This window comes from Theobroma umbraticum, unplaced genomic scaffold (genome assembly GCF_002168275.2).
Source record: "Theobroma umbraticum cultivar Fairchild unplaced genomic scaffold, ASM216827v3 scaffold_204.0, whole genome shotgun sequence".
Lineage (NCBI taxonomy): Eukaryota > Viridiplantae > Streptophyta > Magnoliopsida > Malvales > Malvaceae > Theobroma > Theobroma umbraticum.
This window is the reverse complement of record NW_018397267.1, coordinates 1,419,613-1,445,087: the sequence shown is the minus strand read 5'-3', so window position 1 is coordinate 1,445,087 and position 25,475 is coordinate 1,419,613. Positions and strand designations below refer to the sequence as shown.

General features: G+C 37.6%; 4 protein-coding genes and 1 pseudogene across 8 annotated transcripts in view; all 5 read left to right on the top strand.

The window, feature by feature from the left end:
* The window catches only part of LOC110424310 (G-type lectin S-receptor-like serine/threonine-protein kinase At4g27290), a 5,638-nt pseudogene extending 4,997 nt beyond the window's left edge, over nt 1–641 (top strand). The window contains exon 8 of the transcript XR_016351740.1: nt 503–641. The product of XR_016351740.1 is annotated as a G-type lectin S-receptor-like serine/threonine-protein kinase At4g27290 (transcript). The remainder of the gene's footprint in view (nt 1–502) is intronic.
* On the top strand, nt 229–7,714 carry LOC110424087 (G-type lectin S-receptor-like serine/threonine-protein kinase At4g27290). 3 transcript variants are annotated; one of them, XM_021438585.2, is made up of 7 exons: nt 229–1,639; nt 2,469–2,594; nt 2,884–3,038; nt 3,125–3,335; nt 3,416–3,653; nt 3,751–3,901; nt 7,590–7,714. In XM_021438585.2, the coding sequence occupies exons 1-7, from the start codon at nt 373–375 to the stop codon at nt 7,605–7,607; spliced, it is 2,166 nt and encodes a 721-aa protein (XP_021294260.1). In that variant the 5' UTR covers nt 229–372; the 3' UTR covers nt 7,608–7,714. The 3 variants fall into 3 exon arrangements, with proteins under 3 accessions (XP_021294260.1, XP_021294257.1, XP_021294258.1); XM_021438582.2 differs by lacking the exon at nt 7,590–7,714 and adding an exon at nt 5,608–6,223; XM_021438583.2 differs by lacking the exon at nt 7,590–7,714 and adding an exon at nt 4,546–4,743.
* On the top strand, nt 4,897–11,403 carry LOC110424084 (G-type lectin S-receptor-like serine/threonine-protein kinase At4g27290). Of its 2 annotated transcripts, XM_021438577.2 has the most exons (8): nt 4,897–5,111; nt 7,590–8,830; nt 9,239–9,376; nt 9,823–9,950; nt 10,028–10,238; nt 10,360–10,597; nt 10,682–10,832; nt 10,958–11,403. In XM_021438577.2, exons 1-8 carry the CDS (start codon nt 5,038–5,040, stop codon nt 11,252–11,254), a joined length of 2,478 nt encoding a protein of 825 aa, XP_021294252.1. In that variant the 5' UTR covers nt 4,897–5,037; the 3' UTR covers nt 11,255–11,403. The 2 variants fall into 2 exon arrangements, with proteins under 2 accessions (XP_021294252.1, XP_021294253.1); XM_021438578.2 differs by lacking the exon at nt 10,682–10,832 and having other exon boundaries at nt 10,958–11,087.
* Nucleotides 11,404–13,824: 2,421 nt separating this feature from the next.
* Nucleotides 13,825–17,598, top strand: LOC110424307 (G-type lectin S-receptor-like serine/threonine-protein kinase At4g27290). The gene is made up of 7 exons (XM_089784822.1): nt 13,825–15,164; nt 15,380–15,508; nt 15,598–15,752; nt 16,028–16,238; nt 16,393–16,630; nt 16,720–16,870; nt 16,951–17,598. The coding sequence occupies exons 1-7, from the start codon at nt 13,895–13,897 to the stop codon at nt 17,251–17,253; spliced, it is 2,457 nt and encodes an 818-aa protein (XP_089640948.1). The 5' UTR covers nt 13,825–13,894; the 3' UTR covers nt 17,254–17,598.
* Nucleotides 17,599–21,110: 3,512 nt separating this feature from the next.
* Nucleotides 21,111–24,761, top strand: LOC149526668 (G-type lectin S-receptor-like serine/threonine-protein kinase At1g11410). The gene is made up of 7 exons (XM_089784821.1): nt 21,111–22,489; nt 22,846–22,971; nt 23,117–23,319; nt 23,397–23,607; nt 23,690–23,927; nt 24,020–24,170; nt 24,261–24,761. The coding sequence occupies exons 1-7, from the start codon at nt 21,205–21,207 to the stop codon at nt 24,561–24,563; spliced, it is 2,517 nt and encodes an 838-aa protein (XP_089640947.1). The 5' UTR covers nt 21,111–21,204; the 3' UTR covers nt 24,564–24,761.
* The last annotated feature ends 714 nt before the right edge of the window (nt 24,762–25,475 follow it).

Below are 25,475 nucleotides of genomic sequence, written 5' to 3'. Positions count from 1 at the left end.
TGCAATAGAGATATTCTAATTCTTTTTTTTTTTTTTGAAAAGTGATTTTATTAGCACTAAGACTTCATGCCAACCAAAGTCTTTATCGCTTTGCTAAAGACTTGTTGGCATGAAAGAGGCTTGTGCATAAGTGGAGTACAAAAGAATAAGATATTCTAATTCTTAATGGAGTAGGTCGAGCCCATTCTCTTCCTAGAAGGAACCCATTGACTTCGTCTTCTGTGTGAATGACCTGCAGGAACGTAGACAATATGAATACTCCTTGTCTTCAGGAACAACCTTAATTTATGTACTAGTCAATTATTCCCTCTCTGAATCCTTCATTACTATTCAAATAAGCGTTATGTTCAAGCAATGTAACTGGCATCATCTATGGAGGCTCGTCTCTCCATTTTCATCTGTTTCATCTTGCTCTCCTTCCTCTTGAAACCCTCCTTAGCCATTGACACCATAGCTCCAAACCAGAATCTAACAGACACTGGTGAAACTCTTGTTTCTGCAGGTGGACACTTTGAATTAGGCTTCTTCAGTCCCTGGAATTCAAACTATCGATACATTGGAATATGGTTTAAAAACGTTCCACAACAAACAGTTTTTTGGTTGGCCAACAAAAACAACCCGCTTACAGATTCTTCTGGTGTCCTTATGATCACTGCCACCGGTAACGTTATCATCCTGAGAAACCAATCAAGCAACCCTGTCTGGTTTTCAAATTCATCGACAAGCTCAAATAATCCAGTTTTGCAGCTCCTAGACACAGGGAACCTTGTTGTCAAAGATGTTTCCGGTGAAAACTATATATGGCAAAGCTTTGATCATCCCTGTGACACATTGATACAAGGCATGAAACTCGGATGGAATCTACAAACTGGCGACGGCTGGTACCTTAGTTCTTGGAGAAGTCTTCAGGATCCATCTACAGGGGATTATACATACAAAGTTGACCATCAGGGTCTTCCAGAGTTATTTGTTCGCAAAGGAACAGAAATATTGTATCGAAGTGGCCCTTGGGATGGTCTCCGATTTGGTGGCAGCCGTAGATTTGAAGAAAACGCAGTTTTCAATCCTCTTTTTGTTAGCAATGCCGAGTTGATTTACTATTCATTTGAAAACCTTGACAAGAATACCATTTCAAGATTTGTGTTGAACCAGTCAGGTGTGGTTGAACATCTAACATGGAACGACAGGCGTGATGAGTGGGCAGTAATAATGATTATGCAGACTGTCCGATGCGACGAGTACGCTCTTTGCGGTCCTAATGGATTTTGCGACATAAACAGGGATTCTGTTTGCTATTGTCCGTTTGGGTTTACCCCAAGAGTGCCACAAGACTGGAATGCTTTAGATTGGTCTGAAGGGTGTGTTGCAAGGACTTCCTGGAATTGTAGCTCGGCCACAAAGTTCTTTAAGTTTACGGGTCTGAAGTTGCCAGACCATTCAGAGATTTTGGACAGTAACTCTACGATGACTAGATTGGAGTGTGAGCAGGCTTGCTTGAGGAACTGTTCCTGCGTAGCTTATGCTAAGGTTGAGGTTAGTGGATGTGTGATGTGGTTTGGGAGTTTGATAGATATTAGACAGTATAGCCGAGAGGAATATGGGCAGGATCTGTATGTCAGGATGGATGCTTCAGAGTTTGGTAGGTGTTATTCTATGAATCTGACCCAAGTTTTTAGTGGTTTCTCTTGGCTGTGACATCATAAATCCTTTTTTACCTAATTAAAAACATTTTTTCTAGATAAAATATAGTAAACCTTATCAAAATTACATTAAATTTCTTCTTCTGTACCTTTTTTTTTTTTTTGCAATATGCATGATTTGTTCACATTTACAAAGTTCATCTCTAGATTGGTAATTTCAATTTACCTTTTTTTTTTTAACAATGTTAGATTACATATGTTTAACAAATGTTGGAATAGATTTAGGGTTGAAATAGCATGGGAGTCTGATGCCATGAAAATCTATGGTCAGACAAGAGACTTAAAATAACATTTCAGTATTGAAATTGAATAAAATCACTTTAAAAAAAATTAAGATTGTTTGATTCATATTTTTCTATCTGTTTTGATTGAGACATGCTGGCTTGCATTATTACTAATTAACACCAAAGTCCATTTGCATTACATCAGGCTGTACATATTCTAGCATGATACGATAACTTTTAAGCATATTTATTAATCAGTACTTATTATATACTTAATTGTGAGTCCAAAGCCAAATCAACCACGCATTGGTGTTGAATTGGCTTAGTAGGAAACTTGGAAAAGGAAATCAAGAACTAAATAAAAAATGGACAAAGAAAAAAGGGTTCATTTCGATTCGGGCTTTCTTTACTGACCTTAGCATGTACCCAAAAGGTTCAATTCTAACGGCAACATGTCTTGGTCGAAAATGACTCGAATTTATACTGATTGACCCTTACTTTGCTTATCGTTTGCCTTTTCTTTGTGTGCGGTGGATGTGTAAAGAATCCAATAAGAATGGCAAACGAAGGGCTGTGATCATCTCCATATCGGTAGTTTCAGGAGTTCTGTTGCTGATGACATTAACCTGGTGCTATCTTACTCGAAAGCGAGGCTTGAAGAAGAGTCCAGGTAAATTTAATTGCTACATAGTTTCAATGGTCAAAAAAATGACACATTGACATTGGAAATTCACCTAACTCACGTAGATGCACTTCATGTTAGGAGTATTTAAACATGGAATAGAACCAGCATGCAGAGAAATCATGGGAAGATTTTGTTTCTTGAGGCACACCAAGCTTGGAATTAGCCTCAGTTTATCTGAAATGGCATTAACTTCAATTTGACTTAAAAAAAGGGGGGGGACAAGTTCACTGAATGACACGCATGTGCATATAAACTGAGTTTCTAAATTTGACAGCCCAGGAAATGAACAATCCGCATGAATTTCATCCTAATCCTGAGGAAGAAGATCTGGACTTACCATTATTTGACTGGCTAACAGTTGCATCTGCCACCAATGACTTTGCTTTCACAAATAAGATTGGTGAAGGTGGCTTTGGTCCTGTTTACAGGGTAATATTCCTGCACATGTCTAAAAGATAAATTGGTTTTCATTGCAAAAAGTTAAAAATCAGATGTATTCAATTTTATGTTTATAGGGTAAGCTCAAAACAGGGCAAGAAATTGCTGTGAAGAGGCTTTCGAAAGATTCAGGGCAAGGGCTGACTGAGTTCAAGAATGAGGTTATATTCATTGCAAAACTGCAGCACCGGAATCTTGTTAGACTCTTGGGATGCTGCATTTATGGGGAAGAGAGAATGCTAATTTATGAATACATGCCCAACAGAAGTTTGGATCGCTATATTTTTGGTTAGCTCATCTTGCTATTTCCTTTTTACATTGGTTTTTTCTTGTATATTTGAGTTCCTAACTTAGACGAACTTGGACAGATAAAACAAGGGGTACTTCACTAAATTGGCAGAATAGATATGACATAATAAATGGGATTGCTAGAGGGCTTCTCTATCTTCATCGAGATTCAAGGCTTAGAATCATTCATAGGGACCTTAAAGCCAGCAACATTCTCCTAGATGGTGAGATGAACCCTAGAATATCAGACTTCGGCTTGGCAAGAACGTTTGGAGGTGATCAATCAGAAGCAAACACATCTAGGATCATTGGAACTTAGTACGTTAAACAGCCTCTCCCTCTCTCTCTCTCTCCCTAAAGACTGTATATATTGTTACAATGGCCTACAATAATTTTCTTTGTTGATTGTATGCAGTGGATACATGTCTCCTGAATATGCAATGGAGGGTCATTTTTCAGTGAAGTCTGATGTATTCAGCTTCGGTGTGCTGGTTTTAGAGATTGTCAGTGGAAAGAGGAACAGAGGATTTTATCATCCTGACCATGACCTCAACCTTCTAGGACATGTGAGTTTAGATATGAACCTTTTCTTTTCTTGGTAGCCTGCTTTAGTTTCTTAAACAATTGTAGAAAGATGAAGAAAAAGATGAAAATATATCAAAGTAGAACCGACTCTGTTAAGCCATAAACTGAGCTGGCCTTTTTCATTGCTGCATTAAAGACTTATAAACACAAAAAAAGTCAAAACACAAAAAAGTCAACAACACTTGTTTAGGTACTGACATTAGACAGAAAGCAGAAAGCACTTCTGCATAGCTCCTAGAAATAAGCCAAGTAAAAATAGTTACAAAAGGGAAGCCTTAATGCTCCAAAACATTGTCTGCAACGCCTAAAGCAGACCTTTAAATCCATGCTGCTATCAAAAAGTTTCCTAGACTTGAAACTTTAGGAAGTACCTAAATAGTTTCAGTGTTGGGGTCATTTAGTGAACCTTTGTTTTTGCGCAATTTCTCCACGTAACCAAGCTGGTGACAGCTTCTTCACTTCAGTTTGGCCTATACCAGCAGTGGTTTTCACTGCGGTTTTGTTTCTTGCAGTGAGGGCAAGGTGGAAACCGACCCTTCTTGCCTAATTTTCTGGTGTCACTGCTTTTTATTTCCATCTTATTGTGACTTATTTCCATCTTTTTATTTCCACTTTTTATTCCCAGCTTGTTGCTCGGAAGGCACCTTGGGTATTTTCTTCTTGTCTTAGAGCCCACCTTTGCTCGACGGCTTGAAGACCATTTACCAGCTCCGTTAGAGAGAGTTTTGACAAATCCTTTGATTGCTCAATTGAGCAGAGCTTGGGCTCAAATTTTTAGGGTAAACTGACAAACATCTTGTAAACTACCCTTCTTTCAGGTAAATCCTCATTTAACAGCCTCAACTTGTTGACAATGCCCATAGCCTTCTCCGTATAATCCTTTATATTTTCAGACTCCTTCATCTTCAGTAGTTCGAACTCTCTTAGGAGATTCAAAACTTGTATTTGCCTTGTTCTTTTGCTCCCTTGGAATTCCTCTCTGAGCTTCTCCCACGCTTCCTTAGCAGTCTCGCAAGCCTTGATCTTCGTAAAGATCTGATCAGTGACAGCAGAATGCAGGCATGAGAGAGCCTTGTAATGCTTGGCAACCTTCTCACTGTGCTGCTTCATTTGGGCAATGGTGGGGTTTGCCTTCATGACGGGTGGCTCTCCTCCCATCTCCACTACTTCCCAAAGGTCAAAGGCCCTTAGGTAAGTTTTCATTTTTACTGCCCAAATGGCATAGTTTTCACCGGAAAATATCGGTGGCATGATGGCAGGAAAACTAGTGGATGCCATGTCTGAGTTTCAAGGTTCTCTTGCTTTGGAGCTCTCCGGTTTTTCTTGGCCTACGGGGCTGTGATATAAAAAAAATGAAAATATATCGAAGTAGAACCGACTCTCTTAAGCCATAGATGAGCTGACTGTATTAAAGACTCGTATACACCAAAAAGTCAACAACACGTTTGAGTACTTACATTATGTAGAAAGCAGAAAGCACTTCTGCATTTGTTCCCAACGACAAGACAAGAATTAATAATTACAGAAGGCAACCCTTAATGCTCCATGTCATTGTCTGCAGCACATTTACACCCATGCTGCTATCAAAAGGTTTCCTAGACTTGAAACTCTTAGAAGTACCTAAGGTAGTTTCAATTTTAAACATTCTGCATTAAATTCCCACGTGAAAGTGTTTTTGTACTGGTAGGCATGGAAATTGTGGAATGGAGGCACGCCCATGGAACTGATTGACCCTTTCATGGAGAAGCCAGTTTCCACCCTAGAAGTGTTAAGGTGTATCCAAGTGGGTCTCCTGTGTGTACAGCAACGACCTGAAGACAGGCCTACAATGTCATCAGTTCTCCTGATGTTGGACAGGGAGAATCCTTCTCTTCCTCAACCTAAACAACCTGGATTTTATACAGAAAGATTTTTAACAGTGACCGATACTTCATCAACCGGAAAGATGCCACGCAACTCGAATGAAATAACTATTTCAATGCTGCAGGGTAGATAGAAAGTAATTCTACTTCTGTATGTTTGAAATTTCGATTGAAGACATGGCTGAATAGTCACCACTCTTTTCCTCCAAATTCTTAAATTTGTAAATAATGAAGAAAATATGTTTTCGTCTTTTTACAAAAGATATTTTAGTGAGATACATTCATGTCTTTAAACTTTCAACCTGTTACCAGCAACTGTAACTATAAAGTCTCGAATGAAAAAAGTTTCATACCCAGAAATTCGAAGAACATCGACAGCATTAATGTCCATAGGTAAGTGGAGAAAAATATAAAATCATCAAGCAAAGTCTTTATCTTGAATAAATGTGTCTATGCCAAACCAAATGCAGACAACAATTGCAATTGCGTTCTTAATCTCTCATTGACTTACTTCAAGTTAAGTGTTGTACTTAAAATTTGCTTGGAATACTTTTGGAAGCTTGTGTCAGGTGTGTTAGACTAAGATGTTAGTTTTTGTTTAAGAACAGACTGCATACTGAGCAGTCCTTGATGAAACAAGCAATCTATGCATGTTCCGATGTGATAGTTGCTTTGTACACACTTTTGTGGTTTACACACTTTTGTGGTTAGGTGATGAAAGCTTTGTTCTTTAAATGTCAAATTCAAGTTCAAGCCTTTGAATCATACTGCATTTAATGAATAGGTTATCAATTCAACTCTTCTTAGCTTTCTGTCATCTTCTTTTATCTGTTTTCTTCTGTGTTCTTTAATGGCAGTATTTACAGCCTTTGCATGCTTGTGAAATGTGTTGACATTAAGGGGGGCGTGTTTAGAAGCAAGGAAAGGGATATATCTTGATCAGACCAATTTGACCATCTAGATACATAAGCCTTTGAGGCAACCTTCAAATAAGATACCTCCTGCAGAAGTGAAACATTGACTTCTATGCATATAGTGATGGCTAAAGCCCGGAGTTTGTTATTATATTGGATAAAACCATATTGAGGTCAAGAAGAAAAAAAATCCCTTATTCAAGATGTCATGTATCATAGCATCTTCTTACGAAGCTTCCCATTTAATATTTATTGACTACATTCTTTCTCTATTCTGAAGGTGTGGACCGTTTATCATGGGGAATCAGATTTTGATTTCTCCTTCCTTTTTCAATGTTTGACGGGAGAAAGTTTCGATGAACAAACAATTAATCTTTGTTTTTCTCCAATTCTAAAAGTTTTTTTCCTCTCATTTCTAGTGACTGGTCAATGCAGGTGAAACCATGACATAAACCACACGGTTTTTGAGCTTTCTGCAATATTGTTTAATGATGTTACTGTCAGTAGCAGGTTGAATGTCATGGAAGTCATTCCAAAGACCAAGCTATAGAATAATATTTGAGCATAAATCTTCAAAATAAGTTTTATTAAATTTATTTTAGAGTTGACATCAAACATCTCAATCACGGTTCTTCAGATGATAGTCCAATTTATGTTTGAAAAACATGGGAATAGGTTCCGTGTTAATTAGTTATTAATCAAGTGGTATTTCAAAGTAGGTACTTTGATTCTGATGGTGATTACAGGGTTTTTTTCATTTTCTTTTTTCCGGCTTTCGACAGATGAATCATTGCTCTCAATGTTTAGTCTGTTATAGTAGAAATGAGAACAGGAAAAATGGAACTTCTTTTTAAGTTTTTAGTTTATTGTGTATCTTTATCTTGTTGTTGCAGAATTTGTTCTGCAGTTGACACCATAACCTCAAAACAATCCATTTTAGATGGCCAAGAGCTTGTTTCTTCTGGAGGGAGCTTCATACTGGGATTCTTCAGTCCAAGCCAGTCAAAGCATCGATATCTGGGAATTTGGTACAGGAATATTTCTCCACAAACGATTGTTTGGGTGGGAAATAGAGGAAGGCCAATAAATGATTCATATGGACAGTTAACAGTCAGTGCTGATGGTAATCTCATTCTTCTTGATGGAGCAGGAAACACCATCTGGTCGTCAAAATCAAATTCAGCAAGATCAATGAAAGAGCCAACTGCAAAGCTTCTACATTCTGGAAATTTAGTTCTCTTTGATGGAACAGATACTAATTCTTATGGTTATGTGTGGCAGAGTTTTGATTATCCATGTAATACACTGTTGCGAGGGATGAAGTTGGGTTGGGATGTAAAGACTGGTCTGCATCGACAGTTGACATCTTGGAAAAGTGCTGATGATCCTTCTCCTGGAAATTTCACCTTCAGCATTGACATTGGTGTTCTGCCCCAATTTGTTCTTCGTCAGGGATTGATCAGGAAGTACAGAAGTGGAATATGGAATGGTTTTGGTTTTAATTCCAATTTATGGAAATCTACTAAAGCCTTTGTTCCAACTTTCACCTTCAATAGCAATGAAATAACATACATGGATGGCAGTGCAGATGACACAACTACAATATTAGTTATGGGCCACAATGGTTTTGTTGAACGGTATGCATGGGATAAAGAAACTCTTCAGTGGATCACCATATACGAAGCAAGGAAAGACCGCTGTGATAACTATGGAATCTGCGGGCCTAATAGTATTTGTAATAGTTACAATTTGCCTGTTCTATGCGAATGTTTAACAGGCTTCATCCCTAGGTCACAGGTAGAATGGGATGCTTTCAATTGGGCTGGTGGCTGCATCAGGCAGACACAATTAGACTGCAGGAAACCAGATGGCTTCGTGACACTTAGGAGGGTGAAATTGCCTGATGCACTGCAGTTTTGGACAAATGAGAACATGAATCTTGAGGAATGTAAGGAAGAATGCTTGAAAAACTGTAAATGTACAGCTTATGCGAACTTAAATGTCATTGAAGGAGGGCAGGGCTGCTTGGTCTGGTTTGGAGACCTGTATGATATGAGGCTGTTTATTAGTGAAGCTAGTGATGATGAAAAGGAAGAGCAAGATCTCCATATAAGGCTGGCTGCTTCAGATATAGGTATGTTGTGATGGGCGATGCATCAGATTATCTCTTGAAAACTTCTTTTTAGCAGTCAAGCCCTTCAGTGTCCTTATGAAAGTAACAGAACGAAAAGAACCTTCTAATGAGTTTTAGGATCAAGATGATAGAGATGCAGAATACCTGCCTCCTCGTTAGCCAGTAAATACTTATCTATATTTATACAGCATGCTTCATAATGTCCCAAGAATTCACATGCAGAAAGCTGAATACACATAACTGAAAAATCAAGAGACCTGAAGTTATAGAAGTTTTTCATTAATCCCAAGCCGTCGTGTACATTATGCTCATCTATTTAAGCACCATCTCTACATATCCTTTCATGAATTAGACCTTTATATATGGTTCCTTATATTTTAAATTTTTTCTTTTTGGTGCTTGTTCAAGAGTCAATTGCCGATAATAGGAAAAAGAAAAGGCAAACCATGATGATTGTGATCATATTAGTCGTTTCCGGGATCCTTGTCTTGGTGAGTTTCATTATTTGCTTCATAATCAAGGAGAGGAAACAAAAGGACAACAAAGGTAAGACTCTGCAGCCTCTTTCAACCAAGTAAAACTCTCAATTCATGCCATCAGGGGCAATATATTAAAGCTAGTCCACATATTCTGTAGAATTAAGAGACAAAACTTATGAGTAGACTGGAAAAGGACACTAATTAGAGACAGCTCTCTCTGTTCAGTGCAAAAACTGGGCACCATTGTTGCAAAAAGGAAAAGTAAATAACTTCGGTATCTTAAACTATTGTTGCAAAAAGGAAAAGGAGATAACTTCAATATCTTGAACTACTGTTGCAACAACTTGTAACTATTAGTATTGTTTCGCAGAGTTTTTTTTTGCTCAGCATTGTTTCACAGAGTTGACCCTGTCATAATAAAGCAATTATAGAAGCAATAGCTCGAGAGGAACTGATGCTACTCTTTTATTGGGTTTTCTTTTTCTTTTCCTTTCTTTTCCCCCTGAGTGGCAGGTACCAGAGACAACTTGAACAAAAACCTGGAATTGCCTCTGTTTAGTTTGGCTACAGTGCTTACTGCTACAGACAGTTTCTGCTGTGAAAACAAGCTTGGGGAAGGTGGCTTTGGCCCGGTATATAAGGTGACCTCTTAATTCATCTGTCTTTGTATACTACACAGATTGAGGCAATACTATGATATCCTAATAATATATTGCAGGGTATACTAGCAGAGGGGCAAGAGATAGCTGTGAAAAGGCTCTCAGAAACTTCTAAACAAGGCATCTCAGAGTTTAAAAATGAAGTTATGTTGGTAGCAAAGCTTCAGCATCGTAACCTTGTCAAACTTTTGGGAGTTTGCACTCAAGGCGCAGAAAGGATGCTGATTTATGAACATATGGAAAATAAGAGCCTGGATCAATTTATTTTTGGTCACTTACCTTCCCAACTCTCTATATATTTATCAGACCAAACTTTCTGTTTTAGTCTAAAATTTGTTTTGTACATGTATTTACTAGAGGAAAGCTTGACTTGAACACAATTATTGCTCAGATTCAAGAAGAAGCAAGATGCTGGGTTGGAAGAGACGGCTGGACATTATTGTGGGGATTGCAAGAGGACTGCTTTACCTTCATCAAGATTCAAGACTGACCATCATTCATCGGGATTTGAAAACCAGCAATATTTTATTGGACACTGAAATGAACCCGAAAATCTCAGACTTTGGCATGGCTAGAATTTTTGAAGCAGATCAGTCCAGAGTTAAAACCAAAAGAATTGCTGGAACATAGTAAGTTGCTTCAAAGTATCAAGATGTGTCCTGCTGTTGCCTTTCATTGCATTTTTTATATCAATCGCTTATCATGCTGTGCAGTGGTTATATGTCTCCTGAGTATGTGATTGATGGCCTCTTCTCTGTGAAATCCGATATATTCAGCTTTGGAGTGATAGTGTTAGAGATATTAAGTGGCATGAAAAATAGAGCTTTTCAGCATCCAGATCACCACCATAACCTTTTAGGACATGTAAGAACATACAGTACACCTACTTTTATGTTTTTATCCCTTAGTATTTTAATGTTAACATAATCCATTGTCTTTGCATTGTGTTTTATTCTATATCGACTGTGACTTTGATCAATATCCACCAGGCATGGATACTGTGGAAAGAGGGCAGGCCCCTGGAACTTATGGATGTCAATTTGGGAAGTTCCGGTTTTAAATCTGAACTACTGAAGTTTATGCAAGTTGGACTGCTGTGTGTACAGAAAGCCCCGGAGGACCGACCAACAATGTCAGCTGTTGTTTTCATGTTGAGTAATGATGGTCTAACACTAGCTGAGCCAAAGCAGCCGGGGTTCTTCATTGAGAGATGTCCCAGCTGTTACACTAAGGAAGAATACTGTACTCGTTCTGCTGTAACTATCACATTGGTAGAAGCTAGATAGTGGACATCTTTCCTAGCTACAGAGTGGATCTGCTATCCTGTCAATTCCCCTCTTTACAATCACATTGGTAGTACATCTTAACATGTTAATTTTTTTTTTTTAACAATTGACAAATTAATTTCTATTTCCTATAAATTTTTTCTGTTGTTCTGCTATAATCCTGAATCTAAGAGCTCTGAAATTTAGTATATCTTAGTGGCTTTAAAATCTGACCGAGGTCTGCATCACAAAAGGAGGTTAAAACATGCAGTATATCCTACATACACATGCGTTCAAACTAAGTCAACTAAAAACTATCTTTAACCAGGAATATCATATATATTCATTTTGCTTCTGCTTGGCAGAGGTAAGAAAACAGCAAGTTGGTCAAATTGATTCTTCCTAGAATGTGTTCATACCTAATTGTATCCACCATTGGAGGGGGGAGCTGGGAGCTTACTTTAGAGATCTGTTAAAAGTGACGCAATAGTAATAGAAGTGTTCATTTTCAATCGAGGTATATTACTCATTTCTTATTAGTGATGTACTTGATGGTCTAGCCTTAACCTTTCAATGATACTACATATCTGAAATTCACTTCTAGTTTATTCTCCTTGCTATGGTGAGGTACTACCTTTCTGTCATTCTAATATCAGCCATATCTTCTCTTCTTGCCTTGATCATAGACAATGCTTCTTTAATACTTAATTATGAAGCAATATAGATAGTATATCTTAGGATGACAAGGATTGCTGCACTTGATCGAATGCAAGTGCTCGTAGTCGTAGCTTTTCCCCACTTGAAAAAGCCATAGATAACACCACTTTGGCACTTTCAAACATTGAGTAAACAAACCTTGGATACATTTTCATGATATTTCTTTGATCCTTTCAATGATCATGGTCATGGATGTCCTCTTGTTTCTAGGCTAAGCATTTTTCTTCTTGTGGCCCCCTTGAAGAAACGGTGTAAATGCTAGAATTGGTGGGTCTAGTTTGAAAGTCTAGATGAATCTTCCATGTAACAGCAAATTTTTATATATATATTTAGCCTTAGCTGTGGAGCAAATGGAAGGGCCGGGCCCTGATGTCCAACCACTCCAACACTTTAATTCTTTTCTTTTCTCTAAAGGGTCATCTGAAAGTCTTCAAGTTTTCTGTTTCAAAAGCAGAATGCAAGCACTAAGATAGCGAAGTGAAACGAAACATGAAGAAATTCATGGAAAACATCTAGGACCGACCTCTCGGTTTCCACTATTGCTTATTCTATAATTATTTGAATTTAAGAGATTGGGAAGGTGCAGATGAAACTGACATTAAAGCCACAGTTACTTTTGCAAAAATAGATCAAAACCTACCCCCTTCATGGCTTCTGGCATTTGTGAAACTAAAGTCCAGAGCGGAAGGAACCCCCACACTTCCTTTAAGATGTTAAAAAATTTAGTCTTCTCAGAAAGTGGGATGCAGACACACTACCAAAACAATGTGACAAAATCCAATAACCCAATTTCCAATCATTAGTCGAATTTTAGTTCAAAGCTTGATGGGAGGATCTCTCCTGACAGGCACAAAGGTAACGTCGGTTTTCTTTTCATTGCAATCATGGATCCAACAGCTCTGGATCCCATGATCCAACAAATGGTGAATTTCAAATGTTTTTTGTCTTGAAAGCATGAGACCTTTAACTTTATCAGAATATTAAAAAGTTTATGAGAATTGTTACACAACCTCTCATGGGGTACTCTCACATTCTTAATCATTGCCTTATATGCATCACAGATCAACTTTGTGTAAATTACATCTAATAAATGTAAAAATACCTATTGAGTATGATGTTATTTAAAACAATTCTTATCGTTGTTTGAATTTTTTTCAACGTACCATCTTACCTTTTATTTTTTTTCCTATTTAACATTTTACAAATAATTTATATTCTTATAAGGATTAAATTGTTAATTTTACTCAATAAAATTATCAAAATACTCTCAATTCAAAGTTATTCTATTTCTTTATATTTAAGAGAAATGTGGGTTAGGATGAAAGAGGCTTTAGGCCTAACAATACCTAAAGGATCATCTTTCAAAAGCTACACCAATAACCAAATGAGAAATGACCATCATACCAAGTTTGTCTCCAAGCTTTGATCATGTGATTTAGACATTTAATTAGTCTACCTAGTCTATTCATTTTCGTTAGATATATCCTCCACATTGACAATTATTTAATGAAACCTCGTTTGATTTTTCTTAATTTGATCACACAGCCATTGGATGCATCATTAATAATAGCATCACCATCTTGGAATAAAAGCAGAAAGCTTATATACAAGGAATAATATCCAAGCTTAAATTCTCTCTTTACAAGTACCAGACTTAGCAATCGAGAGAGGGTGCAAAGTCTACAACTGTTTGTTGATTCCTTTCTATTTAAACCAAGAAACCAACTGTTTATTAAATTGTGGTAGGCTGCTTTAGAGGAGGGAAGAAGGCCCAGGGACTGGGCCCGCCTTATCCAACTACTCCGCACTAAAACAAGTTTTCTGCATTCAAGTAGTCAATTGCATGCCTAGGACTCTCCAACTTGACGGTTCACACGGGGGGGTGAAAACGGCTAAATACTTCGAATTGAACTTGAAGTAGTGAGATGGAAGATCAACAAACTTATGGGAAAATTGAAGGGCAGCCTCTTGTTTCTATCTGTAGTATCTTCGTTGTTAGAACATTTGATTGCAGGTGATACCATAACTCCAGCTCACTCCATCAATGACAGCCAGACGATCGTTTCTCCAGGCCAGAAGTTTGAACTAGGCTTCTTTAAGATTGGGAATCCTAGTGGTCGATATTTAGGGATATGGTACAAGAATCTTCCGATTCGGACGTATGTTTGGGTCGGAAACAGAGAATTCCCACTTATAAATTCTTCCGGGTTGTTAAAACTCGGTGACGATGGAAGACTGGCCGTTGTCAATGAATCAGGGAGTGTTATCTGGTCCTCGAATTCATCCCGGACGGCTAAAATGCCAGTTGCGCAGCTGTTGGATACTGGAAATTTTGTTGTGAAAGATGCGGGGGATGACAATGATGAGAGCTACATATGGCAAAGCTTTGACTATCCATCCGATACATTGTTACCAGGCATGAAACTAGGATGGAACAAGAAAACTGGTCTGAACCGATACCTGACATCATGGAAAAGGTCGGATGATCCTTCTCTTGGAGAATATACTTATAGTGTGGATCCTCGTGGACTTCCTCAACTTGTTCTTCGAAGGGGATCGGTTGAGCTGTTCAGAAGTGGACCATGGTATGGAACACAATTCAGTGGTGTTCCAGTTTTGAAGGTAAACCCAGTTTTTACTCCGGTATTTGTCTCCAATGCTGATGAAGTGTACTATTCATATAATATAACAGCCAATATCCCATCAAGGTTTATGTTAAGTCAATCTGGCTCAGTTCAGCACCTTTCCTGGAACGATCGCCACTCTAATTGGTATCTCCTATTCACAGTTCAAGAAGATAGATGTGATAATTATGGCTTGTGTGGTAGCTATGGTATCTGCAACATTAACAAGTCTCCCAATTGTGACTGCTTGAAGGGTTTTAAGCCCAAATTATCCAAAGATTGGGAAGTTCTCGATTGGGCAGGTGGATGTGTACGAGAGGATCCACGTATATGCCATGAAGGAGAGGGGTTTGTGAAATTTACAGGGTTGAAACTGCCAGATGCATCTCAGTTTCGGGTGAATGTAAGTATGAAGATTGAAGATTGCGAGGCAGAGTGCCTGAAGAATTGTTCTTGTGCTGCTTATGCTAAGTTTGACATTAGAGGCACAGGGAACGGCTGTGTAACCTGGTATGGAGAACTAATTGATATTAGAGAAGTCCCTGATTATGGACAAGATCTTTATATAAGAATGTCAGCTTCTGCACTTGGTGAGAATTCTTTAGCTAAATCCCAAAATTCTTCCTTTTCAACAAATAAAGGCACGCAATCATTGTCCTGCTTTAGCTTTGCCTGAAGCAGGGGATGTCTTGCCTCATTGATGTTCTTTTACTTATTTACTTCAGTTATTATTTGAATAATCTCCACCCTTGGTCTTTGAAAAGAAATATTCTCTGAACTTCCGCTTTTTCTTTTCTATTCTTAGCGTTACATGCTGATACAAGGAACAAGAGGAAGAATGTAATAATTGCAACATGTATATCAGTGGCTTCAGCAATGATCATCTTGGCTTTGATTGGCTGGTTTGTGATCTGGAAGCGAAAGATAATTAGAGGTAAAGTCTTGCATGATCCTTGGTATTATCACAGTTTTACTATTTTTCTTAATTCATTTGTATTGGCTTGCCCTTGTTCCTCTTAACAGCTAACCAGCCAGAAAATCAAGTGACCATTAGCAAAGTTGAAAGTCAGGAGGACCTTGAACTCCCCTTATTCGAATTTGCCACTGTTCAAGCTGCTACTGACAACTTTTCTGCTGCAAATAAGATTGGAGAAGGTGGATTTGGACCAGTATACAAGGTAGAAATCTGTCTTAGACTATTTCTTGGCCACCTGCTTTTACTTCTTACACGTATGTTAAAACTTCTGTTAATATAATAATACACCTGAAGAGCATTTCAATCAAAAGTATACAACAAGCTGTATGATTTTTCCAACAAGCATCGAGACTGCATATTTCTTCGCTGTAGAACTTCTTAATCTCATGTTTCTTTCATTTTCTAATCTATAGCTTCTTTCTTCTTCTCTGTTTTTGATCATAACTGTTACTAAATAATCTTTGAAATAATTTATAGGGTGAGCTACAGTCCGGGCAAGAAGTAGCTGTGAAGAGACTTGCAGAGAATTCAGGGCAGGGCCTTCAGGAGTTCAAAAATGAGGTCATTTTGATCTCCAAACTTCAACATAGAAATCTGGTCAAGCTTCTAGGTTGTTGCATTGAAAGGGAAGAGAGAACGTTAATCTATGAGTACATGCCAAATAGAAGTTTAGACTCCTTAATCTTTGGTATATCTCAACTTTCTATTCATTTCTCCATTGCTGTATCTTTTATACCTTTACGTATACAGTAACCTTCGCATTCAAGTTAGCCAGCGGTGTGGAGCCCTTTTGATTTCTAGATCAAGATAATCAAACTATACTTGACGTACAATGGCTGCAGATGAAACAAGGAGACCTTCACTTGACTGGAGAAGAAGACATGACATCATTGTTGGAATAGCTCGTGGGCTTCTTTACCTTCATAGAGATTCAAGACTGAGAATCATCCACAGGGACCTCAAGGCCAGCAATGTTCTCTTAGACAACGAGATGAATCCCAAAATTTCAGACTTCGGAATGGCAAGAATGTTTGGTGCAGATCAAACTGAAGCAAATACAAAGAGGGTGGTTGGAACCTAGTAAGTATGATGGTCTACCTGCAGCAAGCGTTTAGAATTTTGAATTCTACAGCTAAAAGCTATACCATTGTCTTTGGTGATGGATGCAGTGGGTATATGCCTCCAGAGTATGCAATTGATGGAAACTTCTCTTTGAAATCCGATGTCTTCAGCTTGGGTGTTATACTGTTGGAGATAGTGAGCGGAAAGAAGAACCGGGGTTTCTTCCATCCTGACCACAAACTCAACCTCCTTGGGCATGTAAGTGTTCAATGAAATCAATTCTCATATGTTCAATTTCTGCAGAAATGCTTTAACCCAACAAGTACTCTATCATTTAGGCATGGAAATTGTGGAATGAGGAGAAGGCCTTGGAATTTATGGACGAATTGATGGAACAAGAGTATCCTGAACATGAAGCAAGAAGATGCATACAGGTGGGGCTCCTTTGTGTCCAGCAGAGGCCAGAAGATAGGCCAGTAATGCAAACTGTGCTATTGATGCTAGATAGCGAGAGCATGTCATTACCTCAACCTGGAAGACCTGGGTTTTATGCAGAGAGGAGCCTTTCAGAGACAGAGTCATCATCCCTTGGAAAACTAATTTCGAATGAGATGACTGTCACCCTATTAGAGGGTCGTTAGCATCCACTAACATTTAATTTTTGCGTTAAACCTTATCAATATTCTCATGCAAGAAGTTGAGGAAAAATAGATGTCTAATTGAAAACTCAAAGCTATCCATCACTATTGGACATAACCGAAATGGATTGATTTAAGATCAGTACAAAAAGATTCCAAATCTTAATATGACAGACCTAACCTCCAGCTCCGTTAGTATTTCTTCTAAATTCTGCCTTTCCTGTCAGTTTTTGAGTCAGTGGACCTTTTCTACCTGTGCAAGATAGACGCCAAGTTGCCTCAATTTCATCAGCGTATTTTCTCAAAATTACTTGAAATTGTTTAAACTTTTGAGCATCATAATTGAAGTCTAAAAATGTTGTAGTTTTATTTTCAAAAACTGTAATTGCATATTCTCAATGGTTCTATTTATTATTCAAAATTATTTATATTAATTCCTTTGATTACACATCAATCGCACTCAACTGCGTACTGTGTAATTTTTTTTGCACTGCACGTGAATCGCAGGTCATCAGCACGTCAATCACACGTCAACCACAGTGGCGAATGAAATAAACAAAAGGTAAAGTGGAACACCGGTTGGCATTGGAATATGTCAAAAGACAGCTAGACGTAGATGGGCTTGGCAGGGAAGACTGTGAATTTTCCTACATGGAATTTGATTTTTTTTAATGTCCCGTAAGCAAATGTGCAGCTGGGATGAAAAGTATGGCCACCACATCAACAAAGTCATCTTCAAAATTACTATTTACATTTTCTCTCGAAAAAAGGCATTGAATTTCTCAAACATATATGGACTAGGCAGTCAATTGCGTATTATATAGTTTTTTAGTTTTTTTTTACCACACACTCCAAGAAAACAAAACAAACATGATAAACTATGGCCTATGGCCTATGGCCTATGGCCTGATGGAAATCATGGTGGGGTGGAATACCAGTAGGCATTAGAATATGTCAAAAGATAATCAAACATAGATTGACTCGAGAGAGTGGACAATGGGTTTTCTTATTTGGATGTTGATGGTTATTGAATGTCTCGCAATCGAATGTGCAGTAGTGGAGAAAAATATTACCACACACCAACAAAGTCATCATTAGAATTATTATCTGTATATTCTTTCAAAAGTAAATTAAATTTCTCATACATATGTGGATCAATTGGTGGTATCCAAGTATTAGAGTAAAATGTTTGGTCAAATATTATGGGAATACAATAATAATTAGTGGAAATTTGGCTATTGTTCATTTTAATGGGGTTCTAATCTCCCCAAGATTATTACGTCCGGTATCAGTAATGATATGTTTTTTCTGTGTTTATTGCTGTGATAGGTAGTGCTCCGTTAGAATCAAGGTTCTTGGGAATTTGTTTGTATGCATAGCTGTATGTTGTAAGTGATTATAAAATGTCTGTGTGCTGGACAGGTAAACCTTACCAGAAAGGATAAAGATGTTACTGGAGAACTAACAAGCAAGCACATGGGAATATTGAACCGGAGCTTAAAAAGGGTCCCGAGAACTTTTCCAATTATGAAACAACGGGCAATGGTTAGTGTCACGAGTCAACCTTGTATAGGACTATAATAGGATAAAATTACTTAAAAAATTAAATTTTTTATACTTTTAAGAGAAATGTCTCCTTTCAAACATTATAATAGTATTTAGTAACATCTCTAAATATACTTGTTAAGTTTTTGGAGAAAATCATTTAGAAAAAGAATCTCCCCATCTCAAGTATTGTAATTATAAAATCTCATAAAGCTTTTATATAAAATGAGCTGTTGATTGGTTGTTAGATTATCTCATTGGTTTAAATGTGTCTGTGGCTAACCATCTAAGGCTGCCCATATAGCCTGGCGATGGCACATTTCTTCTCTTGGTCCCTTTATACCTATTTTCAATATTAATAAAATATATTTTTTATATAAGACCAATGATTGCATATATGGCATTTAATATATTTTTTTCATTTTAATTTTACTTTTCATAACTTAACTCATAATTATTATTCATGTTGTTTAGATATAATCGAGCTATTGGCTAGTTTGGATGGAAATATATAGTAAAATGGTTTAAATATAATCGAGCTTCACAGACTATCGTGTATTTAAGTGAAGAAGGCATAGTCCGTGACAATTGATATTAGAGCAAACTGTGAGTACTAACGATGTGCCACTGTGGAGTGAGGACAATGAACCCTTGTTGAAGTGGGAGAGAATGTCACAGTTTTTACGTAAACTTAAATCTCATATCGTTGAGATAATGCTTTCAACGAATAGAATAACAAAATCACACATTGAAGAGAAACTCCTAATAGAAAATAAGAGATGATATTATAGTTTTAAAAAAGACAACTATGTATTCTATATTAACTATGTATTACAATGATATTTAATATATAAAAATTCACACTATTTTTAACCCATAAAATACTTATAAGACAAAATCAGAATTCACACCATAGGTTAGACCATGACAATTACAATTCTAATCCGTTATTATATATTTGCTCTAACTTGCTTTTGTTGTTTAAACTGTTTTTCTATATGCATGACAATTTTCTATATGCATGACAATGAGTTTCGATGCTACTTGTTGCGTCAGTTTCAAAATCATGTATGCATTGAACCTGGCATGGATTTCTAGGAATGTTTGAGACTATATATGGGCCTGTCCTCAGACACTATGGCCCATAGGTATCCAAGGCTTGACTTGCAGTCTTGTAGGCTTACACTTCGGGCTCAGAGTTCCTAATTAGAACCCTGGGTGTAAAATCTGGATTCATGGCCTAACCCAAAACTAATTCCATTGGTTTGAGTTGAGCCGAAGAAACATTCATTTCTTGGAATCTTGGACAGCGTCGGTTCTGGTAGAGTTCAATTAACTCTAGGCCCACGCATCAACCAGCCAACCACCCTCGCGGCCACCCGCGTTGGACCATTCTTTACAAGGCATAAGGCCTGGGTACAACATGACCCCCAACAAGGCTTCCCCACCTCTCTCTCTCTTTGAGGTGGCGCCACTTCAACAGAAGGAAATGAGATTCCATGTACGGAGATGAGTTTTCTTTCCTTTGAAATGGAGGGACTACCTAATTAGTATTTATAACAATATATTAATGAAACTGACTTGTCCAAGAAAGTCGTTGCTATTGCTTCTCAGTCTTGTTGAAATTGAACCTTACGGCAAAAAGAAACAAGTCTCACACGTAAGATAAAGGGTTTTATTTAATATAATCTTGTGCCTAATTATTAACTATAATTCTTTTCTCTTTTTTGACCTTTAGGTTATGAACAAGAGAAGATAAAATTTATAATTTCAAGATCCTAATCATCAAGTACTGAATTAAGAGAATTTAACCATCAGAATTAGGATAAAACTCCTCAGAGCTGATTATTAATTGCTTTGAGTGGAGCAAATTGAAAGACTGACAAAAAGCAATTAGTATTACAATATAAAAGGTTTCTGGTTTTACTTTTACATATAGCTTACTATTTCAGGTTTTGGGTGGTCCAAAATTTCCTAGAAAATTAAGAATTTCGACTTTAGGTGCTTGGGTTTCCCATGCCTAGGGGCATGCACTAGGATGAGCCAATATTCCTGTGCAAATCAGGAGAGGAATTATGAGCCTTTTGAGTGGCACTAATTCCTCCAGCAGGATTGGGTTTTCAGGAGGAGCTTGCCATTTTCACAGCTTCCTGATCAGGTCCCTCGCATGACTAGCAAACAGACAAAAAAATTCCAGCTAGAAATTTGATCTTTTTATATCTTGGTATTTGGAAAAGTAAGAGGAAAATGTGTCATTTTACGAGCAATGCTTGAAATTTGCCTGTCATTTATTAGTCTTAACAAGTAAAGTGCTGAGAGGGATCCACTTATTAATGAGATCCCAACTGCTTCGCCACATTAAGTCTTTCTTTAAAAACTCCCTAGTCAAAGTGTCACAGTGAACCAGCCATGAATCCTGTTGAATGGCTTGTCAGAATACTGCTTCTTTTCTTTCTTTCTCATCTCTCCTTTTCTACTGACACCATAACAATAGATCACTTCATTAAAGATGGCGAGGTCATAGTTTCTGGTGGCAAGATTTTTGCACTCGGATTTTTCAGCCCTGGAAGTTCCAGTAATCGATATGTTGGCATCTGGTATAATCAGGTTTCAGAGAAGACCGTTGTTTGGGTGGCAAACAGAGAGAAGCCTATAAATGATAGCTCAGGGATCCTTTCAATCGACAGTCGAGGAAATCTTGCCCTGTTCTGGAGAAACCAAACACATCCTGTCTGGTCTACAAACGTCTCCATCACAGGCACCGGGAATTCTATTGCGCAGCTTTTAGATTCAGGAAATCTTGTCTTGCTTCAGAATGATAGCAGAAGGGCGGTGCTGTGGCAGAGTTTTGATTATCCCACAAATACAATGCTTCCATTCATGAAACTTGGATTGAGTTTCAAAACTGGTCTGAACCGATTCCTGACGTGTTGGAAGTCACCGGATGATCCAGGAATTGGAGACTTTTCCTACAAAATCGACCCCAGCGGGTTTCCTCAATTGTCTTTGTACAAGGGTTCGGCTCTTTGGTGGCGAACCGGGACATGGACCGGGCAAAGATGGAGTGGTGTACCTGAAATGACAAGAAACTACATATTTAATGTTTCCTTCGTTAACACTGACGATGAAGTATCAATCACGTACGGGGTGACTAACGCCTCTATCATCACAAGAATGATAACCAATGAAACGGGAATTCAAGAAAGATTTACATGGAGTAATCAAGCGCATAAATGGATTGGATTTTGGTCAGCCCCAAAGGAGCAGTGTGATTTGTACGGCCATTGTGGGCCAAACGGTTACTGTAACCCAGATAACTCAGAGCGTTTCGAGTGCAATTGTTTTCCCGGATTCAAGCCCAAGTCACCCCAAGAATGGTATATACGAAATGGGGCAGGAGGATGCGTGAGGAAGGGTAATGTCTCGGCCACGTGTCGAAATGGAGAAGGGTTCGTGAAGGTGGCACGTGTCAAGGTGCCCGACACTTCGGCGGCACGTGTAGACATGAGTTTGGGATTGAAACGCTGCGAGGAGAAGTGCTTGAGAGATTGTTCTTGCGTGGCTTTTGCTAGTGCATACCATGAGAGCAAGGGAGGGATTGGCTGCTTGACATGGCACGGGGATTTGGTTGATGCAAGAACATATACAGCTGCGGGACAAGATCTTTACATACGAGTGGATGCAGATGAGTTGGGTATGCATTTATGTTCAACTTCCTTTTGGAAACAAATACAGTATCTACTAGCAAATATCTACATGCAAGTTGCAGCTAAGTTACTTCCTTATCTGTCAGGAATTGACTTCTCTAAGATTGTATTAATTAAGACATTCACTTCTGAATAGGACTGCCTGTATGAACTTTCTGGTCTATAGACAGATATTTTTACTGTCAGTAAAAATTATCTAGGAAATTGCTTTTGCAAAGTGGCCGCAGTCTAGAACTTAGCCAGGCCAGGCTTCTCTGTTATCATTTCTGTCAGAATTACTTCCGTGTTTGGTTTCTTGCATTTGCAATATAATTACACATCATATCTGCCTTCTTCTTGTTAGCTCGCTACACAAAGAAAGGTCCACTTCAAAAGAAGGGAGTACTTGCAGTCATCATAGTTTCTGCTGCTGTAGTGTCTCTCATTGTCGTGGCCTTTTTGTCCTGGTTGGTGAGAAGGAAAAGAAGAGGTACCATATTGCTTCCATTGTTTTTATTTGTTAAACCTCTTTTTTATTCACATTTTAATCTTGCCAAATAAGATTTTGCAACTAAATTGACTACACGTTATGTAGAAAGCAATTGGCTTAATCATGGTGCTGTATTTGACACCAGGAAAAAGAAGACAAAGCAAAAATACCTTTAGCTTTGCTAGAAGTTCATCACTGTTCGAAGACTCTGCAGATGGAAAGGATACTGACGAGAGCAGTCGAAGAGCAGACTTACCATTCTTCGATTTGAGCACCATAGCTGCAGCCACAAATAATTTCTCTTCCGATAATAAACTTGGACAAGGTGGTTTCGGCACTGTTTACAAGGTAATTTGTCTTAATATCTGTGTCCACGTGCAATGTCTCCATTTAGTCCATTCTTAGAAGAAATTTTGTGCTTGCAGGGTGTGCTCTTCAATGGAAAAGAAATAGCAGTGAAAAGACTATCAAAGCACTCAGGACAGGGAGTTGAAGAGTTTAAGAATGAAATTGTGCTAATCGCGAAACTTCAGCACAGGAATCTTGTAAGGATCCTGGGTTGTTGCATTGAGGGTGAAGAGAAGATGTTAATCTATGAATACTTACCAAACAAAGGCTTGGATTCTATTATATTTGGTAAGTCTTCTTTCTCGTACGCCACCTAATTCAATTTTTAGCTCTGCATGATTCGATTTCAAAAATTTGACTTCAAATCCAGATGAAACGAAAAGGTCATCGTTGGACTGGAAAAAGCGAATCGAAATAATTTGCGGGGTTGCTCGAGGAATATTGTATCTCCATCAGGATTCAAGGTTGAGAATCATTCATAGAGATCTGAAGGCCAGCAATGTCTTACTAGATGCTGCAATGAACCCAAAAATTTCAGATTTTGGCATGGCCAGAATATTTGGAGGAGACCAAATTGAAGGAAATACGAATCGCGTAGTTGGAACATAGTAAGCGTTGCATTTGCAATGTTGCAGACAAGTTCTGCTACAGATTCCGAACCAAGTTCTAACAATTTCCTTTTTCTGTTATGTGATTTCAGTGGTTACATGTCCCCAGAATATGCAATGGAAGGACACTTTTCGATGAAGTCTGATGTATACAGCTTTGGAGTCCTGCTGTTAGAGATCATAACCGGCAGAAAGAACAGCGGTGACTATCCCGATAGCCCGTCTTCAAATCTAGTCGGGCATGTAAGTGAACAGATTTCAACCATCAACTCTTCCAAGTTCCAGCAATTAAATTTTTTTCCACTTACTCTTGACGACACAAATTTGTTCCAGGTTTGGGAATTATGGAAACAGGACAGAGCCATGGAGGTCATCGATTCCACATTAGGTGATTCATATCCTGCTAGTGAATTCTTGAAATGCATTCAAATTGGTTTGCTGTGCGTGCAAGAACATGCAACAGATCGACCCACTATATCAACTGTTGTGTTTATGTTGGGTAATGAAACGGTTCTTGCTCCACCGAAACAACCAGCATTCATCATGAAGAAAGGCCGCAAAGGGGACGAGACATGGAGTAGCGAAGGCACAAGCTCTGTAAATGATGTGACAGTCACCATGGTTCAAGCTCGTTAGAGGAATATATAGGCTAAGCTCTTGGAGATTTATGTACAGAATATGGAGCTATAAAGTTGTAGAAGTCCTCGGTCAGTATTTTTATTTTTTTTATATTTTCTATGTACAATATTAGAAATAACAGAATAGCATAGGTATATTATTGAAAAAATATATATATTTAAAAAATTAAATAAGTATCTGAAATTTCAATAATAGTTATAATATTCCAATATAAGTATCTAAAATTTCAATAATTTGCATGCAATTTTTTAATAACTTAAATTACTAATTTATATATTAATTTACCGAAAAAGTATTAGAAAACTATCTAATATCAATAACCTGCATGTAATATTTTTTAGCATGTCCAAAAATTTAAACTTATAATTTACACTTGTGTTACGAATTCGTATCATTAAAAGATGAGATGAACTTTTAACTTATTAATAACAACATATGTAAACTTAATAAACATATTAAGTTAAAAGTATATATTTATAATAAGTGGTATCAAAACTTATTTAACTATTTATCCATTTAAAACTTATATTAGAGTCAAAGATAAATTCATATCAATATGAGTTTTTCTTTTTTATGAGTAAAAGAACCAATTAAACAAGAATATGACATAATTGATCATGATAGAATATCACATATTCACATTTATAAAAATTTAAATAAATCTTAAAATATATAAATAAAAATTTTATTGCATTTAATAAATATATTTTTAAAATTAAAAACGTGAATCAGTGATCCCGTCTACTTCTTGTTTCTCTTTTAACTTTATTAAAATCAATATTTAGAAAATTTGCTCTTGATTACATTAAAGAAATAATCAAATAAATGCACATATGCTACCTGTACAAACGGCCCAACGGCCATACGCACGGCAATCCTCGTGGTTCACGTTCTCTTTTTTTTTTTTTT